Genomic DNA, 18402 nt, shown 5'->3' with positions numbered 1-18402 from the left:
GGGGGGGGGGGGGGATAGTAGGGCTAATAGGCCCACTTCAGGGCAGGGATACAAGCTATTAGCACTGACTTTTCAAAGTGTTCCCACTTGTTAGCATACACAGATCTACTGATCTAACAGATAACACACAAGAACCTGTCAGCTTAGTTTGGGAAAAGCCCCCGTACACAATTTCAAATATATAAAAACACCTGCCTCGGCAGTTCATCATTAATTTGTGGTTTGTGTAGTTCAGGCTGATTTTTGAAGAATGACAGTGTATATAGCTGAGCTTTCTGGTGATGGATGAAAATACCATATCTAAAGCTATGTGCCTTTCCAGAAAGCGCATGCAGATGTGCCTATGCAGGGATTAATCACCACAATGAGACAGACAAGATCTGCTTGTGATGCCAGAAACCATTATAGTTTCATTCAGGTAATTAATTTTAATTGCCTTTTATTTCTCTTGAAATAAAAGTGTGAGAAGACATGTTTGCCATGCCCATGTTTTAACATGCTTTTTGTGATGACAAGCTCCAACAAAACTGTATGGTTTCATCTAGAAGCATATGCAATTACTGTAGGATGTCAGATTCAGATTTCTTGTTTATGTATTTCTGGGCATGAAGTATATCCCCTGAAGAAACATACATGTTTCTGTACAGGTCTACATTCTTAAGAGATGGGCGCTTTACAATGGGTGTATGTGATTTGGGTGTTTGCAGGGCTAGGGATGTGAAGATGTGCTGCCAATTCAGAGAAAGGATTTATCAGTGTTAAGCAGACTCTCCAGCACTTGGCTGAGAGGATCATGGGGGAACAATTGACGCTGCTCAGATCAGAGCGCCACTCAGGATGACCTCAGGATCCCCGCAGGGTGCAACCCAATCATGGCAGCCAGTGACTCTGACAGATGAGTGCTGTGCCCCACCCCAACACAAAAGTCAAGCCATTGAAGTCATGGGGGTGGGGGGGGGGGGGGGGGGGGGGGGGGGGGTAATTTCACAGCTCATGTGCGCTTTTGCTTTCTACATATGGCTACCACCAATACCCTGCCCCCGCATCCCAACACCATCATCCCCTCCCATACACTGTTTTTGATCTCAGGTGAGCATTGTTACAGCAGGTTCCCATGCATCAAGGTTTGCCAGTGGAGGTTACACACTGAGACATGAGGTTGGTCTGATGGAATTGACGATCACATACAGTAATCAGCCACTTGTGTTGTTGGCATAGGCTCCCTGACTGAGAGTGATAGACACATCAAATCTTATGTTTCAAAATGAAACCCTGTCTGATCACAGTTCCTCAAGGATAGTGCAGTTACATAAACTATTCAAAATTTCAAACACTGCTATGCACAAGGAAAACATGTCTCTTCTCTTTCATATTCAACTTGAAAACTGTTTTGCCCAATTTGATGTTCCCATGCAGAGTTAGTAATTTGATAGGGCTCATCAATCTCCGTTCATATTCTTGTCTTGAGTTTACCGAAGCGAAGGCTGCCACATTAGCTCATCTGCCAGGACCATCCCACCAACATCACTGAGTTCAAGTGTTGCTGACTTCACTCTGTCTGGTGACTGAGTGACTAAGGACCTTAATTACACTGTCTGCTAGCTTGGTTACTGCCCATTAATCTCTCAGTCATGGGATGGACCACAGTGGATGATGCCATGTAAAGAGCTTGGATTTGATCCCTGGTGTCACATGCTCCCCAACAACATCGTCGTTTAACTCAAAGGAAAATCTCTCTGGCCCAAGTGAGATATCTGTGTATTTAGAACTCTGTGCCAACCTCTGCTACATTTCGGGTTCTATTCAGGACACCTAAACTACTTGCCCACCTCTCTGACATACTGGCTTAGCCAGTGAATTTGGGATTTCTGATGGAATCAATTAGCTAACCGCATGGGACTTAGTGGTGGACATAGCATGTTTAGACTAAAGGCTGTGGATCTGCCAGCCTATTTGTCTTTGTTTGCAAAGGATGTGCCTCACTTGATCCATATGGACAGATGAGATGAAAGGGATATCTTTTTGGCTAGGTGCTAATGAGAGTCTTAACCCTGAGGGGTTATGAGGCGTATCGTGCAAACAGACACACACACAGACTCATGCATGCAGACCACATGTGTGCCATGCTGATCCTGCCTGCTTTGCCTCACTTCTCGGAAGCCACAAGCAACGTGTCTCAACCGAGTGAGGGAGCAGCAGACGCAGAGACCTCCACAGAGGCAGAATGCCGGGGGAATCTGCTGCAGGGGACGAGACAAGCTGCAGAGCAGCAGCGAATGGCAGGGCTTGGCAGGTGCATGCCCAGGCAGGTATACACGGGGCCTCTACTGGCCTTGGGGGTTTACACCTTAGTTGGGGGTTTTCTCAGTAACCAAACTGGGCTGATGTGAAAGTATGATGGCCGCTGGAAACCACAGAAGTGAAGCAGGAGAAACAAACAGATTCTACCACACACCTCGCTGAAAAGTGGAAATTCACGCAATCAAGATCATAACACTGTCAACAAAAACTTTTGATTCAACAATGATTCACTATGCAATAGAATCACAACTACAATGTCTGCTGCTTGGATAGAAAAGTGAAGTGGCAGGGGTGTCTCTATTGCATCTCTCGGGGGGGGGTTGTCTCCAAGGAAGCACAGCTTAAGTCAAGAGGTGAGTCAAGGACTCTTGTACTATCAGAAATATGTTGCAGCTGCTATTTTGGAAGGTCTGCATTACAGGGGTCAGTGTGTAGTGCATGTCTGTCCACAGATGAGACTTCTTTGTTTTGACAGACTCCAATGTCCAGAGGCACAAAAAGTACCAGGTGACCCTCTGAACCTGTTGAGCAGAACATGACATCTGACCTTACTGCCTTTAGCCTGATGGCCCACAGAAACAGTTTGAAGTTCATGACCAGGGCCCATATGCAAGTTTTTAAGAGCAGGGGTGCTGATCTCTAGCTTGTTTGCCTCATTAATCAAATAGAAGATCATTATGATCAGGTGCCTGCTCATTCTCAGATTCTACAGTGATGTATACATGTGATCAAACACGACTTCAGTATATGCTGCCTGAGTAAAACTCTCAATTTTCAAAGTTATTCAGGGCAAACCCAATGCAGGATCCTTACTCTGTTCTGCAGGGTCCTGGCCTATGGTCCTGGCCCTTAGCATGGTGTAATACATTTTGGATACTGACAAAGTATCACATCGGCTTGAGACTTCAACTTATGGACACATACAAATGCAGATGGTACTACAACAAAAAGCACTTTGTTACATTGTACCTGTGATGGTCAAAAAGCGCTTACATTACTTTAAGGAACACATTTAGCATTTTATTTTCATAACCATAAAAGATGTAGCTTAGCCTCATTTAAGTCAACCTGCAACACATTTACTCTCCTCTTTACTCATCTGGAGCCACAATTTGAATTGTAAATTACAAGGTTAATTTATAAATATTTAGGTTATTTCCTGTCATTCATATAGTAAATGTTCACATTTTTCTTGTAGTGCACAAAACAAGTGACCAGATCGTCCATCTTTGGTTAGAATGTGATATCCTGCAGCAAACGGAATACTTTTAGTTGGATAAAGTTAGAAGCGAATTTGAGGACTCTGGAAATATCTTCAAAACAGTGGTAAATGTTCTTAAACGACCATTTAAAAAAAAGACTATGTATTTAGCCTTCAGAAAAACAAAAACAGAGCTAGCTAAACGTTAGCTGTGCTTTCCAATTTACGTTCAAGTGTAAAAGTTGATTTACGCTACATGACAGCTGAATAAAGAATATCTCCTTTACCTTTTATAACTACACATTTTTCAAAAGCGGCTTTAGTTTAACAAGATCAGCTACTTTATAACAGACGTCAATATAAAAATGATGTTAGTGCATTGACGCTAGCAGTCATCACTGCTAGCTAACATTAACTAAAGCTTCATTTTCTGAAGAGATAGCTTCCAAACAAGAAGTTAAGTCATAGTTTGTTTCTTTGTTTCAGCTTATTTTCTTAAGTACAAGTAGCAATACCACAAAGTATAAATACTCCATTATAAGTACTCATATAGGCAGACTGCCCCCTGTTCATTCATTGCAATGTTATATGGTAACAGCCAGTATCGATCATGGTGATCATTAATAGATGGACATGTCTGCAGCATTTCAATGTTGTAGCTGGTTGAGGTGGAGCTGATAATCGGCTAAGATACTGTGGAGTAGTTTCATTGATAAAAATGCACATTTATAAGTCTTAATCTACAAAGTAACTATTAACTACAGATGTTAAATAAATGTAGGGGAGTAAAAAGTTCCATATTTGTAATTTGTAAATGTAGTGGAGTAAAGTCAGAAGTCCAAATTAACAAATTGGAAATACTTAAGTAAGGTACAAATATCTTTAAACTGGGCTTAACTGCAGAACTTGAGTACAGTTTGTATTTTGTTAGTTTTCCACCTCTGGTCAACCTTGAGCACTTGCCAGAAACGCAAACATTGAAATATGTTTTGTGTTAAGGTTGTTTGGACTGAGTTAATTCAGAGTTTTTAGTAGTTTTGCGTTGTTAAAATGGAAACTAATGTATGAAAATAAAGCAGAAATGAAAAGAGAGGGATTAGAGAGCCTGTCACAATCCATCCCTCCATACATACATTATTCCTTAGGCACTGTTCAAAGGCTCATGGAAACCTGCCTGCATGTGTGAAGACAGAGTGAACTGCATGGTTGTGTTGCTACTTGTAAGTTCCTACTTCCAATAAGGTTATCACTAAGATGATGGCAAGAGGTGGGATGCTTTAATCGTATTGCCCATTCTGTGCAAACATTGGAAAAGTGTTAATTGTGTACCGGGCTTGCACCCTTGTTGCAGGACATGCTGAAAACTGCTGACACATGATGTAATTTTCCATTCCGTTTCATCACAAGCTGAGACACTCTCCAGACTATTGCTTTCAGGTCAAAAGGAGACTTAGAGCTGATGATGTATTCAACTGCACCTCATTTATGCAGAGCCGTAATTAGGGTTACCAGGATTTGTTAAACTCTAATGCTTTAATGAATCTCTCATTAGATCTTCTATACATCACTTTTATCAAAGAGATGTATAAAAACATTTAGGCTAGTTCCTAAATATGAAATTTCCTGTATTTCCTGTTAGGTGTACATGTTTAAAGCTGCAGCTTAATAGAATAAATAAGGCCTTAGGATTCAGCCTTTACAAACGGATTTGATACTGGCTTCAGATTTGATAAAATTCTATTCTTTTCCAATGTATTTGCCACACTGGTGATTGGCGATGGGTGCCAGTCATTCTTAGCCATGTCTGAACAAGTTAACTTATTTCATTATAGAGAAATTAATGATAACTTATGCTCGGTTTGTGCCCGAAGCACTGAGCCCCAAGTGTGTTCTATCGCTTCCTCTGTGAGAGCCAGGCTCACAGACTGTGAGAATATTGTTTGCATTAAACTCTAATCTACCTCTAATTTACCTCTATATGTTGATGCCGCAGCTCAACTTGTCAGATTTGCCTGGAGGACATCTTGTTGCTAAATGAGGCCCTCGCAGAGCAGTCAGAGATGTGCATCAAAAACATTGCCATCAGAATTTCGTTTATAAATCCCACAACAGAGTCCGCGGAGAGATAAAGACGCTCGAAAGAGAGTAAGTGGGCCACGGAAAGTTGCCGGCTTTGCCCGAGGATGGGACTTTTCCTGGTGGAGGCTGGAATGCAAAGCTCCTGTCTGTGTTTTGTTGTCTTCTCTTTTTCTGTGGCACACTTTTGATTTGTAGTCCAACAGCTCCTGGCTGATCAGATAAAAAATGACAGGATCCAAGAAAAATGTTCCAACCTGTTCTATTTTTTTTTTACCTCCTTTGCCTCCCTTCCTTTCCTCTCTGCAGACTGTTGCAAAGAGTGTGGAGTTGGGACAAGGAGCCCCTGCAGTCACATGTATGGAGACATGAAGAGGGAAACTGAACAGTGTGTAAACTTGTGAACCTGCCTGTCAGGAAGTGAATGAGAGCAGCAGTAGCTCTGCACAGAAGTGCACTGGAGAGTACTGACAAATGCATGTCAGACTGGGATCTTGGTGTCTTGGTCTTTCTGTAGATGGACACAACAGAGTCTGAGTAGTCTTGAAAGGACAGTGGCTGTTTTGAATGAGAGTCTTGAGGGACTCTGTGAATGAACCACAACTCAAACTGTGTGTTGTTCCCTGCCTCTGCTCATTAGGGGCAACACTGTCGCTTGAATTGTCAGCAGTAATGCATTCTATGCAAATCACAACTCGTAAAGGATTGTCTGGAATCTTCCTTTGTATGTCTGGAATTTCTTTGTGGAAATTTCAAACACCACATCATGTCTTTAAACATAATTACAAGCCTAATTGCTGTTGACTTTCTCGTGCTTGGTTGATTTGGAAAAAACTTTTGAAAAAATGGAATGTGAAAGTACATTGTGGGGGATAAACCAGGTTAACAAAGCTTGCCAATCCACTGATTTCTCTTACAGGCAGTACCCTCAACAGCCCACACTGGTTAAGAGCCTAACCCCTATTCTGCTGATCTGCAGGTCCCCATCTTTATGAAATGAACATCACTATGTATGTTTTTGCACCTCCCATTTACCTTCGTATCCCTCAGTAGGTCTGGGTGTCTTAGATCGTTACTGTTTTGGTGCAGGCTTAAATACTGTATATCTACTGAACTTTTCACAAGCTGGCATCAAACGTCTGACAAGATTCCCAATCTTGTTCATGTATTCTTTGATAAGATCATTCCTAATTTGGATATCAATTTTGCCAAATTTTCCTTTTTTTAACTTTGCTAAATAAAAATGGGTTTTGTTCAAAAACAGATCCATTTCTCAATTTTAAGCAACAAAAAAAGGCATCATTTTGATACCAGTATCTGCATAATACCGCTAGCATTGAAAAACTGCCCACCCTAACCTGAAGAGGATATGTGTGCAACATTATGTCATTATGTCATCTTTGTTGGTGACCTTTGTCCCATTTTTTTATTATATGTAAAAAGAGCACTTGCAGTTTAGAGTTGATGAATGGTGTTCCTCTCTTCCTTACCACACTGCATCTATTAATTGTTAGGTTGACCTGACCAGTGACCTGGGGGCTTTGGCTGAATATAGGCTGTATAAGTGTGATCTGCACATCTTTGTCACTGACCCTGTGTACCTATAACCTCTTTAACAAGCCATACAGGTGAGATCAGCCATGTAATGAAGACTTTAAATATTGTGTGTTTGTGCCCCCACACGTGTCCCCTAACAAACTCTTTGCCCTTGGCCGTTGCTGTTTTCCCTTTGAGGAACTGCCCTGGCCTGTGTTTTAGTGCAGCTAATAGCTGTGCACGGGGGGACTTTGTCATTTCCTACAAGAGCTCATTGCATGTCCTTTGATGGTGGGTGAAGATTAGGACTCGCCTTCGCTGCTTTGAAAAATCACTCTCCTTTGAACCTCCCACCTAGTTTGGGTTTCGACTGGATAATGTTATCCCACATGCTTCTTCATTGAAAACAGTCTTGTAATGTTTTGCAAAGTCAAGTGTTGGATCAGCACATGAATGTTACTCACACTGACAGTCAGTTTAAGTCCAGTTTTAAAAAAAATGGTGAATGTGATGGGCAAAAGGTCAGAATATAGAAATGCATTAAATGCATCTGAGTCAAAAGACCTTTAATCAAATCAGCTCCTTGAGCAATAATGACTCATTATGGCCTTAATACTGTGGCAGTGCACCTGCTTAGGGCCAAGGTCTTAATCCTAAGTATAGGACACCTCATGGTCATACATGTTTTTGAGGAATTTACATTTACATTTATTCATTTAGCTGACACTTTTATCCAAAGTGACTTACAATTGCTATATATGACAGAGGTCACACGCCTCTGGAGCAACTAGGGGTTAAGTGTCTTGCTCAGGGACACATTGGTGTCTCACAGTGGATTTGAGCTCGGGTCTCTCACACCAAAGGCATGTGTCTTATCCACTGCACCATCACCACCCCCTTCCATATTCTCTGTGTCCCTGTGGATGTCACTCTTTGTGGAGACATTTCTCTCAAAATTGCCTTTGACCCTGGCCCTATGGCAGCCCTCAGCCATTCATAATGGAACCCTAAGGTTTCTTGTGAATGACATTCTTCTGGACTTTCCTGCTCTTTTCTCTACCTTCCACTGCCCTGTTGAGAATAATACCCAAACATCCTTGATCTTTTCACACAAGACGGCAGACAGAGGATTTTCCCGCAGTAAGAATCATTTAAGTGATCCCTTCTCCAATGGTAGGGGTTCTGGGGTTGAAGATTGGATTGACGATTGAAGGTGGGGGGTGTCACAGTCGGATAATGACATTCCTGAGACCCAGAGATGGACTCTAGAGCCCCATTTAAGCCGCTCAGGTTGAACTGGAAAGGCCTGTGTATAGACTGGGCTGTTTGGTAAAACTAGATAACTTTTCGTGAGATCTTTCAAGATGTGTGACACTGACATTATTGAGGCCACGGTGGTTCCCAAAACCTCTACAAGTTTTGCTTCAGACAGCAAACACAATTTTAGTCAGGAAATCGTATTTAGGTTCATACATGCTCCATTTTTTAATTAAAGGGTGTTAAAATTGAATCACTGAACGCTTTAAGAATGCACAAAGCCTAATTATAGAATAGTATTTATATGTGTAATACCTTTAAAATAATTTTTTTAAAGAACTATTGACAGATGGCATTTCCTGTTTTTGTAGCAGTGACTGAATATTAACCAGTTATGACTGCTTTATATTTCTTGTGTTTCCCAATTTGCTTGCCTGACTGCCAATAATGTTGCACCTGAGTTGAAGTTAAACAAACACCTGTCAAGTATATTAATTTCAAGAAATACTGGTTGATCAGGACTGCATTGATTGCTCAGTAAAGCTGATGATTATCATAAAAATAGATTAGGTGTTGAGAACAGTTTTCCATGCTGCTGTTAACACTCACACAATCACTTAATTTATCTTTCTGTCTCAGTTTTTTTCTTTACCATTTCTTCTTTGTTTGATTTCATAACCACAGCGATGTAAATCTTAGCTAATCTTAAGCATTGGAAACATTTTAAGGGAAAAGCGGAATCCATATGAGATGGCCTTACTTGAAATTACAATGAGGACCACAGAAATTTACATGTCTCAAGCAGATTTAACAGTGGTGTGATATAAACCATCACTGCTGATGCTCAATGGCTAAATTCAGCTGAGGTAATTCCTTGCTGAAAGTGACTGTCATCATTCACTTAAACCACTGCTGTTTATGCAAAGAACTCAAACATACTGCTGGCTGGCAGAGAGGCTTAAGCTGTTCTGAACATAGTTGATGAGTTAAATCGCACTGGTTTAATACAATACTAGCCATGCCGTATTAAGAACCTTGGGATTTAATAAGAACAGAATATAATGTCATAGTTATATGTTGATATTCCTCGATTATTAAACATAGGTTAAAAGGTGAAACCAAAACACAAGTCCCAGAACAGATATTTTTCATTTTCAAACCACTCAGAAAGGATGGTGTTGTCAGATAACTGGACAGAGACACCGTGGGACCTGTGAATTTGGTGTGGTCAAAACAAAGCTTTAAGCTGTCAAGAATTCTCTCAAAGCTTCATATTGCCCATTTTGTATAAAACTAGCGTTTCTCCTGCATTCTTGCATTTCCAGAAAGCCATTTACTGCTCTGCCTCGCCTTTCCAAACCCACCTCATTAGCTTGCTATGCCTTTTTCTTTCTACAACACCTCATCTTGGTCCACGCATGTGTGCAAATCACTGGAGTTATTTATGCTCTGTTTTGTTTTCAACACCCCATCTTGTAAAAGCTAGGCTGCCAGGCATAAAGCAGTCAAAACTCCTCTTCCCTCCAACTCATCCCACCTTGGCTGGAGAATTTATGGCCATGTCATCGCCCCTGAGACAGAAGCTGAGAGGACCCTGCCTGAGCCCTTTCTGAAACTCTGCACCCTCTTGTTTGATGCACCACCTTATTTTGTCTCATTTTGGACATGTTCGACACCACGGGGTGATGCCATGGACAGCACTGTTTGACACCCATTCCTCAGCACCTGCCCAGTCACCTGAAGCTACGGCTCGGCTACGGCTTTTCATCTTTCCACTCTCCCAGTAAGCCCTTCCCCAGCCTACACTTCAAAATTTGTTAGCCAAATCAAAGGTGGTGTGCATTGTAATGGTTCGAACATTATACCAGTGTCATGTAAGCTCCTTGAACAGAACAGCTGCAGGTAATTCACACAGAGAGAATCCCAGGCTCTTTGTCACTGTTGTCTGGTGGTTCTTGCTGAAGCCAGGAGTGGGTGTAAAGTCCTCTTTGCCATTAACACTTCAGCCCTGTGGCCTGTGTGCTTGGCAGCTGCCTGCTCTGTAAATGAAACCAGAAGATGCTCGTGGTTTGGACAGCACTATGGTGGGACCACATGCTAGTTGGGCCACTAAAAGTGCAGTAGCTCTGACAAGTATTGTGTTGTGAGCCAAAAGAGCTTTGTCATACGCCTACGCAAATATGTCCAAAATAGAAGATTTATGTTACAAAAGAAGACCAGGAGCCATGAGGTCAGCTGCATGTAGCTGAATTTGTAATGAGATAAACCTCTAAATTTCAGTAGCTGGTGCCAAAGCGATCTGGGATAATTTAACAAAGAATAAAACCCTGCGGCACCTAAACATATTGTCTCCTGACAAATCCGTAGTGGAGGGGGTGAATTGTGGCAGAATTGAAAAGCAAAATGATGTGCTTAACTGTTTTTCAAAAAAAACAAAAGATTAATTTAATTACAGCTGATACCCCATGGCAGAATGCAAATTTGTAATATTTTTAAAATTGTATACAACTTTGTCAGTGGCAAAGAATTTGTGTTCAATGCATGTCGTACAGCTAGCAAAAAGAAAGAAGCCAAAAACAATTCAGATTCAGTTCACGGCATGTTTGGGTGCCGGCGGCCTGAATGTAGAACAGTGACACACAATAGCAAACAAAACAAAATGACGCTTGTCTTATAAGTCATGATTGTTGTACTTCCCAAGGCACTCCTAAAATTATAAGGCTGCATTTAAAGAAAGAAAGTGATTATGGTTTAGAAACAGAAGCCTTTTTTTAGGCTTTGTTGAGTTTTCATGAGCAACATGAGTGTTGTCATTGTCCTTAAGCGATATCACAATTTATGTAATAGTGAATGATACTGACTTACACTGTTGTGTGAAAATGCCTTGCAAGTCCTTAGAGTGCTGTTGACAATTTATATCAACATGGCAACCACTCGCTAATGTAATATTTCTTAAATTAAAAAAGGAAATTTTTAATCATTTAATGGTTCCCAAATTGAAAATGTATCTTCTTCACATCACAACATATTCCAGTATGATAAATGGACCTGAGTGTAGAGGGGAAAAGAACGGCGAGCCTTTTCCGTTACACTAGTATTTGAGGTTAAGATTCTTTGGACTGGGCCGAAGAACATTTTTCCACGCAGTCAACTGAAAGTGCACATTCTGCCCTCTCAGACATGATCATTTGACCAAAAAGACTCTCTCTCCTTATGCATCTATAGGGTCTGATGCTGAAAGTGTGGATTTGTACTCACCACCAGATGGGATAGCCTCCAAGCACCCGTGAGCTGGACAACCACACACACATCAAATATCCAATCAGATACAAATCCATGAGGTAAGCCTTGTAGTGTGTGAGAGGGTAAATAGATCAATACATAGAACTTCCAGCAGGCAATAAAGAAGAGTTTCCAGGAAGAGAAGCTTTAGGGCAGCTTGATTGTTGAATGAGGGGAAGATTAAAATGATATTGAAAAAAATCTTCCTGCTGTTTTCCCCCCTTCTTTGAGTCGGGCCAGGAAAGTGTGTCTGTCTCCTAGTAGTTAAGAGAATAAGTGTCTCTCACACACATGCACACACGCTCCTACCCGTCCTCTCCTTCCCTCCCTCTCTCTGAGGTTCTTCCCTAAGGTAGATATCTTTTTCTCTCTCTCGCTACTTTTTTCTCCCTCAGGATGCCTCATCCACAGGCCCAATATTAAAGGGGGGGGGGGAGGCAGGGGGGAATGAGGTTTGGAGATGTCAGCTGGCAAGCCAATCACAGGAGATGGCCTTAGGTTACGAAAAAAAAAAATTATTATTCGTTCCCATCTGTCAATCACACGCCACCCCCTGGTAATGTGGAAAAGAAAGGAAAGAGTGAAAAGAGGGAGGGAGGGAAATGAGAGAGGGAGGTATAGGGAGGGACACATGAAAAAGGTAGAGTTGTTACTCAACTTGTTTCATCCGTGATCATTGAAAAAAAATATTCCTCAAAGTGGCTGGAGGTAGGTGAAGGGATGTAGGCCAGCTTCTCAGCAGAAGACTGCAATACAGGGTTCACGCATACTGACATACATGTTGACACATTGATTTTGTGGGGTTGTGCCCTGACTAATTGATCCGGATATACGTGCATACAGTGTGCACGCACGTACACACACACACACACACACACGTCATCACACGCATAATCACTGTATGCACTCAAAGGGACATATACAGTGAATTTTCTAAATTGTTGTCCGCCCACCCCAACAGGGGAGGACATAAAAGGGGACACAATAAAGCCATAAACTGTGGTGGTGGCTGGGCCAGGCATGCAGGGGTTATAAGCTTCAGCGGCCCAAAGGCGACACATTTTACATCAATACTATTGTCATTCTGATGGGCTGTGGGGTGAGCAGCCGTGGGACGGGGGACGGGGGGGAGGGAGAGGAGGGAGATAGACAGAGATAGATAGAGAGTGAAGGAGGAGGGTGGGACACTTGTGATGGACTTAGGCTGAAGAAACCATGCATTTGATACACACACACAAGGAGACTGACGCATACGCATACAAACAAGATACCCGGCAGAGATCAAACAAAGTCAGTTGTAGTGATGACAATCTAGTTTAAGAGGTTTTTGTCTCAGGGGATTATCAGTCGGTCATCACCACCAAAGACGTGACCACTGCAGAAGACATTTTGAAAGCAGTAATGAAGGGGTTCATCAGTATAAATGTCATACTTGACTTCAGGGAACATAACTTTTTATGATTATTTTTAGTCTACCGACCAGTCTGCTGCAAGATCTTTGCACCATGCCCTTTAGAGACTGATGTTGTCAGTGGTAACACGTTATTATAAAAGTCTGTGTTAAGATAGTAGTTTACATGATCCAAAAGTGTAAATAAGCACGAAAAGGATATTTTCGACATTCTTCCTGGGTGAACTAGTAAACTAGATTTGAAGACCTTTCTGAACACATAATTTGGTTTACTCACATTAAAAATACATTTACAAATCATTAGACCAGATGGATTACATGATAGATTTCACAACAGATTTAGTGTGTGGAGCCATATGGAAGCCAGCCTTTGGGAGATCTGTTTCCAAGTAAGAAGGGTCATAATAGGTTCAATGACCTAGTAAGAGATGTTTTATTTATTTCATTCTGATTTAATATTGTAGCAACAACAAAAAGAAAGAAATTTAAGACAATTTTATAAAAATATACATTTAAATTACATTTGTTCTAGTCATAGATTAGAGTTCACGATGCTGCTTAAATGACAAGTGACACAAATATCACTCTTTGACTGTTATTAAATACAACGTTTGTCATGGACATCACTCTAAGACAAATTCTGTCACTGTTAAGTGATTTTAAATGTACAAGCAGTATTTTTACTGCAAAATATCTCAGTTATCTTTCCCTCTGATGTGTGTTGCCAAGGGGCCGTGGTCTTTCTGCTGAGGACCTCCAAGGCATGAGTGAGCTCGGTGGACTGAGGGGGCTGGAAGGTCGCTCAGCAGGGGCTGTGAGTGTGCACTCTGCAGAGAGGAGGCTGAGTGCCCACCGCAGAGAGAGCCCAGTGACCACAGTCTGGAGGTCAGCAGTGGAGTGCCCCCCTTCATCCGCCCCTTCTGTTTTATTTCTCCATAACAAAGAAGATAGGGAAACAGGCAGTGACTGAGCAGCACTCGACCTACCGCCCTGTTTGAGAGGGGGTGGTGGAGTGGTCCCTCTGAGTCTCTAAATGTGACAATAATTGATAGATATCTTTGTGAAACTTGTATAAAGCCTGCTCTCCAGCCAGTCGCGGTGGGTAGTCTTCTGCATTCTACGAATAAAGATGATTTTTCAATGCCTCAAGTCAAGATGCGGTATGTCATAGCGGTGCTGACAACGAGGTAGATCTGTTTTCGATCATGAACATTGTCGTGTGTTACGGAATCGTCAGAAATGTGCCTAGCTCAGCTCTGGGATTTGGATGACAGTTGCTCTGTAGGAGCGATAGACGGTATACAGGGCCAGGGATGGATGTGGGGAATGTGACAGTGGTTTATGAGCGCAGGCAAAGGAATCAGTCTGCAGTCTGCAACTGAACAACATTGAAACCACGTTTCCCAGGTTGAGGCCACAAGTGCAATGCGAACTGTCTGGAAAGACAACAGCCATTAAGGTCAAGAACATTTGATCCTGATCTTGAAGGGAACTGTGACTCAACAACGCTTGTGGGTGCTGTTTTCAGTGAGGGTGTTTTGCACAAACCTCTACAAAGGAAGGCCTCGGTATGCGTGTCTGCATCGGTAGGTGCACGGGAGGGGGAGGCACACACAGAGGTCCCCTACCGGGCCGGTTTCTACGGTGACCTGAGAAAGGCCGTAACCAGGTCCGGCTCTTTCTCAGGCCTAATCAGCGTATTACCACAAAGAAGGACATGTGTTTGCCCCCCCACCTCTTTACCCTCCCTACTCAATCCGACCAGCATGGCTGGACACAGGCAGCCAATAAAACCAGGATTAGGAGGCTATCTACACACACTGGGCTGTAGCGAAAAAGTTTCTGAACACGCCCAATCCCGCCCTGCTCCCTTCACAAACGTCTTTTCAGCATTCTTCTCTGTCTCTCATTCCTTCCATCTTTCACTTTATTTCACTTGCTCCCATGTTTATATCCTTCCTTTGCCTCTTCCTTTCAGAGCCCTCACCCTGTAAGCTCCTCAAACAATGGGGCATCCAGAAATTACTCATTTTGCTGGAGCAGTTCAGCAAATTCCCAATGCTTCTTGCCCACCTCCCCCTTTATACTACGGATCCTGTGCTTTTTGCTGTTATGATAATGAAAAGTGCTCCTTCACAATGACAAAGCTGTGCATGTGCTTGGCTGCGTATTTGGATGGGAGAATATATGTGAATTCACGCTCCTTTACATATTTTTGCATGAATTCACGCTCCTCTACATAATGTGCAAAATGGAAATCTCCTATTCGAATTTCATGACCATGAACCGGATTTGTTTTGCTTCAAACTGAAAGGTAATTGCCTGGTTAATTAATACCAGATAATAACAATAACAATAAAGTCCCGGTGTGCACTGTGTTCTGTCTGTGCAGGATGTGGATCATGGTTACTGTCATGATTTGTCTAAAGAATTTTGGAAGTCATGTGCCTCTTGGTGGCTGAGAGACTGCTGCCTCATCTCAGAGTCCTTGTTAATGTATCCTGGAAATGGGAGAGTGTTAAAGATAATATCAATGCCTTTGTCAGGAGTTTTTAAGACAGGGTACAAAGACGACAAGCACTCTTCCCCCATATAAACCTTTTTCATTAGAGCAGCAAACACTTCATCCCTGTGAGGGAAGCTCTATTGGTGTGTGTGAGCTGCTCAGCAAGGTCTCACAGGGAAGAGCCTAAACTCTCAGCGGTCTTCAGCCGGACACTGAGGCGGCCTAATTAAAGGGCACTTAAGCCCCACAATGTGCACTGGTGCAGGTTGGAGTTGGTGGGGGTCCCCGCCGAGAGGGACAGAATTCATGGCACTCGTAAACAAGGGAGTCCAGGACAGAGGGACAGAAGAGGGCTATGTGCCAGAGACTTTGTTCACACAAGATGAAGAGTCAACAGCCTCCCCAGCCCTCACCCCTCCTTAGCCATCCCCCCTAATAACCACCTTCTTCAGAGGAGCTGCGAACACAATGCCATCCCACTCCCCTCCTCTTGCTCTCAATCACCGTTGGGACAATGAGGGGAACCCCACAACCCCACCACTACCACCATCCTTCTGCCCCTCCCCAACCCCCAAACAGACACTTCTTTTATTGAAATTCTTTGGTGTTCTAATCCTCAGCTTCCTCCAGGCGCAATAATGGACTCCCTGCGTCAGCCTTTTCCAGCGAGGCTATCATCCAAGCCTGCCTGGGTCACAAGTCCACCTCTCCTATTGGGGAAAACTGTCCCAGCAGTGCCATTCCTGTCACATCCAGCTCATCTGCAGGTCATACGAGCCCCAGTGCCATTGACCTGAAGAACACATGCGTATTAACAGCCGTGCAAATTACTCTGTTTTCAACTAACATTCTCTACAGTGCTGCTCAGTAACAGCTGGTAATGGTAACCAATAATAATGCAAAACAATCAGATGCCTTACCCTCTAGATTTACAGAACAAATAAATAATTTTTTTAAAATGATTTATCAGCTTTGTTGAATTTAAAGTAATCCCACTTTTGGCTTCACTGCATGTCAGTTCATTTAACACCACTCAGATTCAGAACTCATGGAGTTCACTATGCGTATTCATGTTGCCTAACAGTTGGCGGAAAGTGTGAAAAATGCTGGAATACAAAATACTTGTTAAAATGAATTGTCAGCAAATTTAAGAAGTGAAATGACAAGAATACAACTTATACAGAATATTTTGATTGTTGTCCAATCATTTTTAATGTAGAGGATGTAACCCTCGTTGACATGAAAGGGATCGACAAAATATTAGAAATACTTCTCAATACACTGCAGCCTCCATAATGACCATAAAGTTAAATCAAAACTTTATCCAGGTGAACCTAATTATAACTGTGTACTGTACATATATAAGGAAATAAGCATTCATGATACCATAACATTTAATTTTGATCGGGTAATCATGCTGAATTATTATTATCTGTATGCATATTTGAAAAGACACATTGTTGCATCATAATGTTGACCCTATAGTATGCAGTTGGGTAGATAAAAGTACATATAAAGAATATTGTAGCCCTTTGTGGATTTCTTTGCTGGTAACAAGGTCAGTGGTAATAAAGTAGAAACACACAGAATGAGCTGGGTGTAATTATTACACCTTTAAGCTTGGCTTCACCACTCTGCCTGTGGTAAAGTTACTGGACTGTCGGTGTATCACAGTACACACTCCAGGATGACAGCAACCAGTTCTAAGTGTGTTGATGGTGACATCTGCTGGTCGCACACACTCAGAAGCTCTTGATTATTATTATTATTATTAAGAATACAGGACAACTAGAGCTGCAAATTTGTTTGATTTTTTATTAGTCAATTAAATGTCAACGATTGTGAGATGTGACAAAAGGCCATATTTACCAGACAAGTGATGTCTTATGAATTGCATATTTATTGCGAACAACAGTTACAAGTAAACAGCTTTTTCCTCTATGGGTTTGGCTAATTCTTAGGATTAAATTAGTACACAAAATTGCAACATGCAGTCTGTGGTGCACCAACAGATGCAATGCCAAATTTCTTTGCCAAGAATGTGGCAATACAGCATTCTCTGCAAAAACAAAGAATAAACAGTTCTTCCAAATGTTTCTTTTAAAGCCGGCTGTTTTTATGACTAATGCAAGCTGCATTAGGCAAGTGGTAAAGTGTAAGACTTCTCGCTAACAATCTTTAAATGCCAAAATAATATAAAGACTATTCAATTCAATCACTATTAGCTACAACAAAGGGACGATGTATAATGCTGGCTCTTTTAAGGAGTATTCATTAAAGTGGTAACAGCACAAGACGATGTCAAGGTAATGTTACAACAAGAAAAAAAAAAGTACATTATAAAAATCCTAACATCTGAAATGTTTTTGGACTCGGCCCTTGTCCTTTCTGTGTTGAATTTGCATATTCTGCCCAAAATACGTGCATGTTAGGTATAGGATTACGGTTGTAAAATTGTAGTTCATAAAAGTTTATGAATTGTTAATTAAGTCTTAGGGGGAAAAAAAACCCATTGGATGTGGATTTCTTTGCTGGTAACAAGGTCAGTGGTAATAAAGTAGAAACACACAGAATGAGCTGGGTGTAATTATTACACCTTTAAGCTTGGCTTCACCACTCTGCCTGTGGTAAAGTTACTGGACTGTCGGTGTATCACAGTACACACTCCAAGATGACAGCAACCAGTTCTAAGTGTGTTGATGGTGACATCTGCTGGTCGCACACACTCAGAAGCTCTTGATTATTATTATTATTATTAAGAATACAGGACAACTAGAGCTGCAAATTTGTTTGATTTTTTATTAGTCAATTAAATGTCAACGATTGTGAGAT

At 41.8% G+C, this 18402-nt stretch overlaps 1 protein-coding gene across 1 annotated transcript in view; it reads right to left on the bottom strand.

Moving 5' to 3' along the window:
• The window catches only part of wnt3 (wingless-type MMTV integration site family, member 3), a 24096-nt gene extending 12387 nt beyond the window's left edge, over window positions 1-11709 (bottom strand). The window contains exon 1 of the mRNA XM_046069684.1: window positions 11630-11709. Within this exon, the coding sequence (XP_045925640.1) occupies window positions 11630-11709 (80 nt within the window). The remainder of the gene's footprint in view (window positions 1-11629) is intronic.
• Between the last annotated feature and the right edge of the window lie 6693 nt (window positions 11710-18402).

Source organism: Micropterus dolomieu, linkage group LG14 (genome assembly GCF_021292245.1).
Source record: "Micropterus dolomieu isolate WLL.071019.BEF.003 ecotype Adirondacks linkage group LG14, ASM2129224v1, whole genome shotgun sequence".
Classification (NCBI taxonomy): domain Eukaryota; kingdom Metazoa; phylum Chordata; class Actinopteri; order Centrarchiformes; family Centrarchidae; genus Micropterus; species Micropterus dolomieu.
The sequence above is the reverse complement of the archived record's forward strand: the minus strand, read 5'-3'. Positions and strand labels throughout refer to the sequence as shown.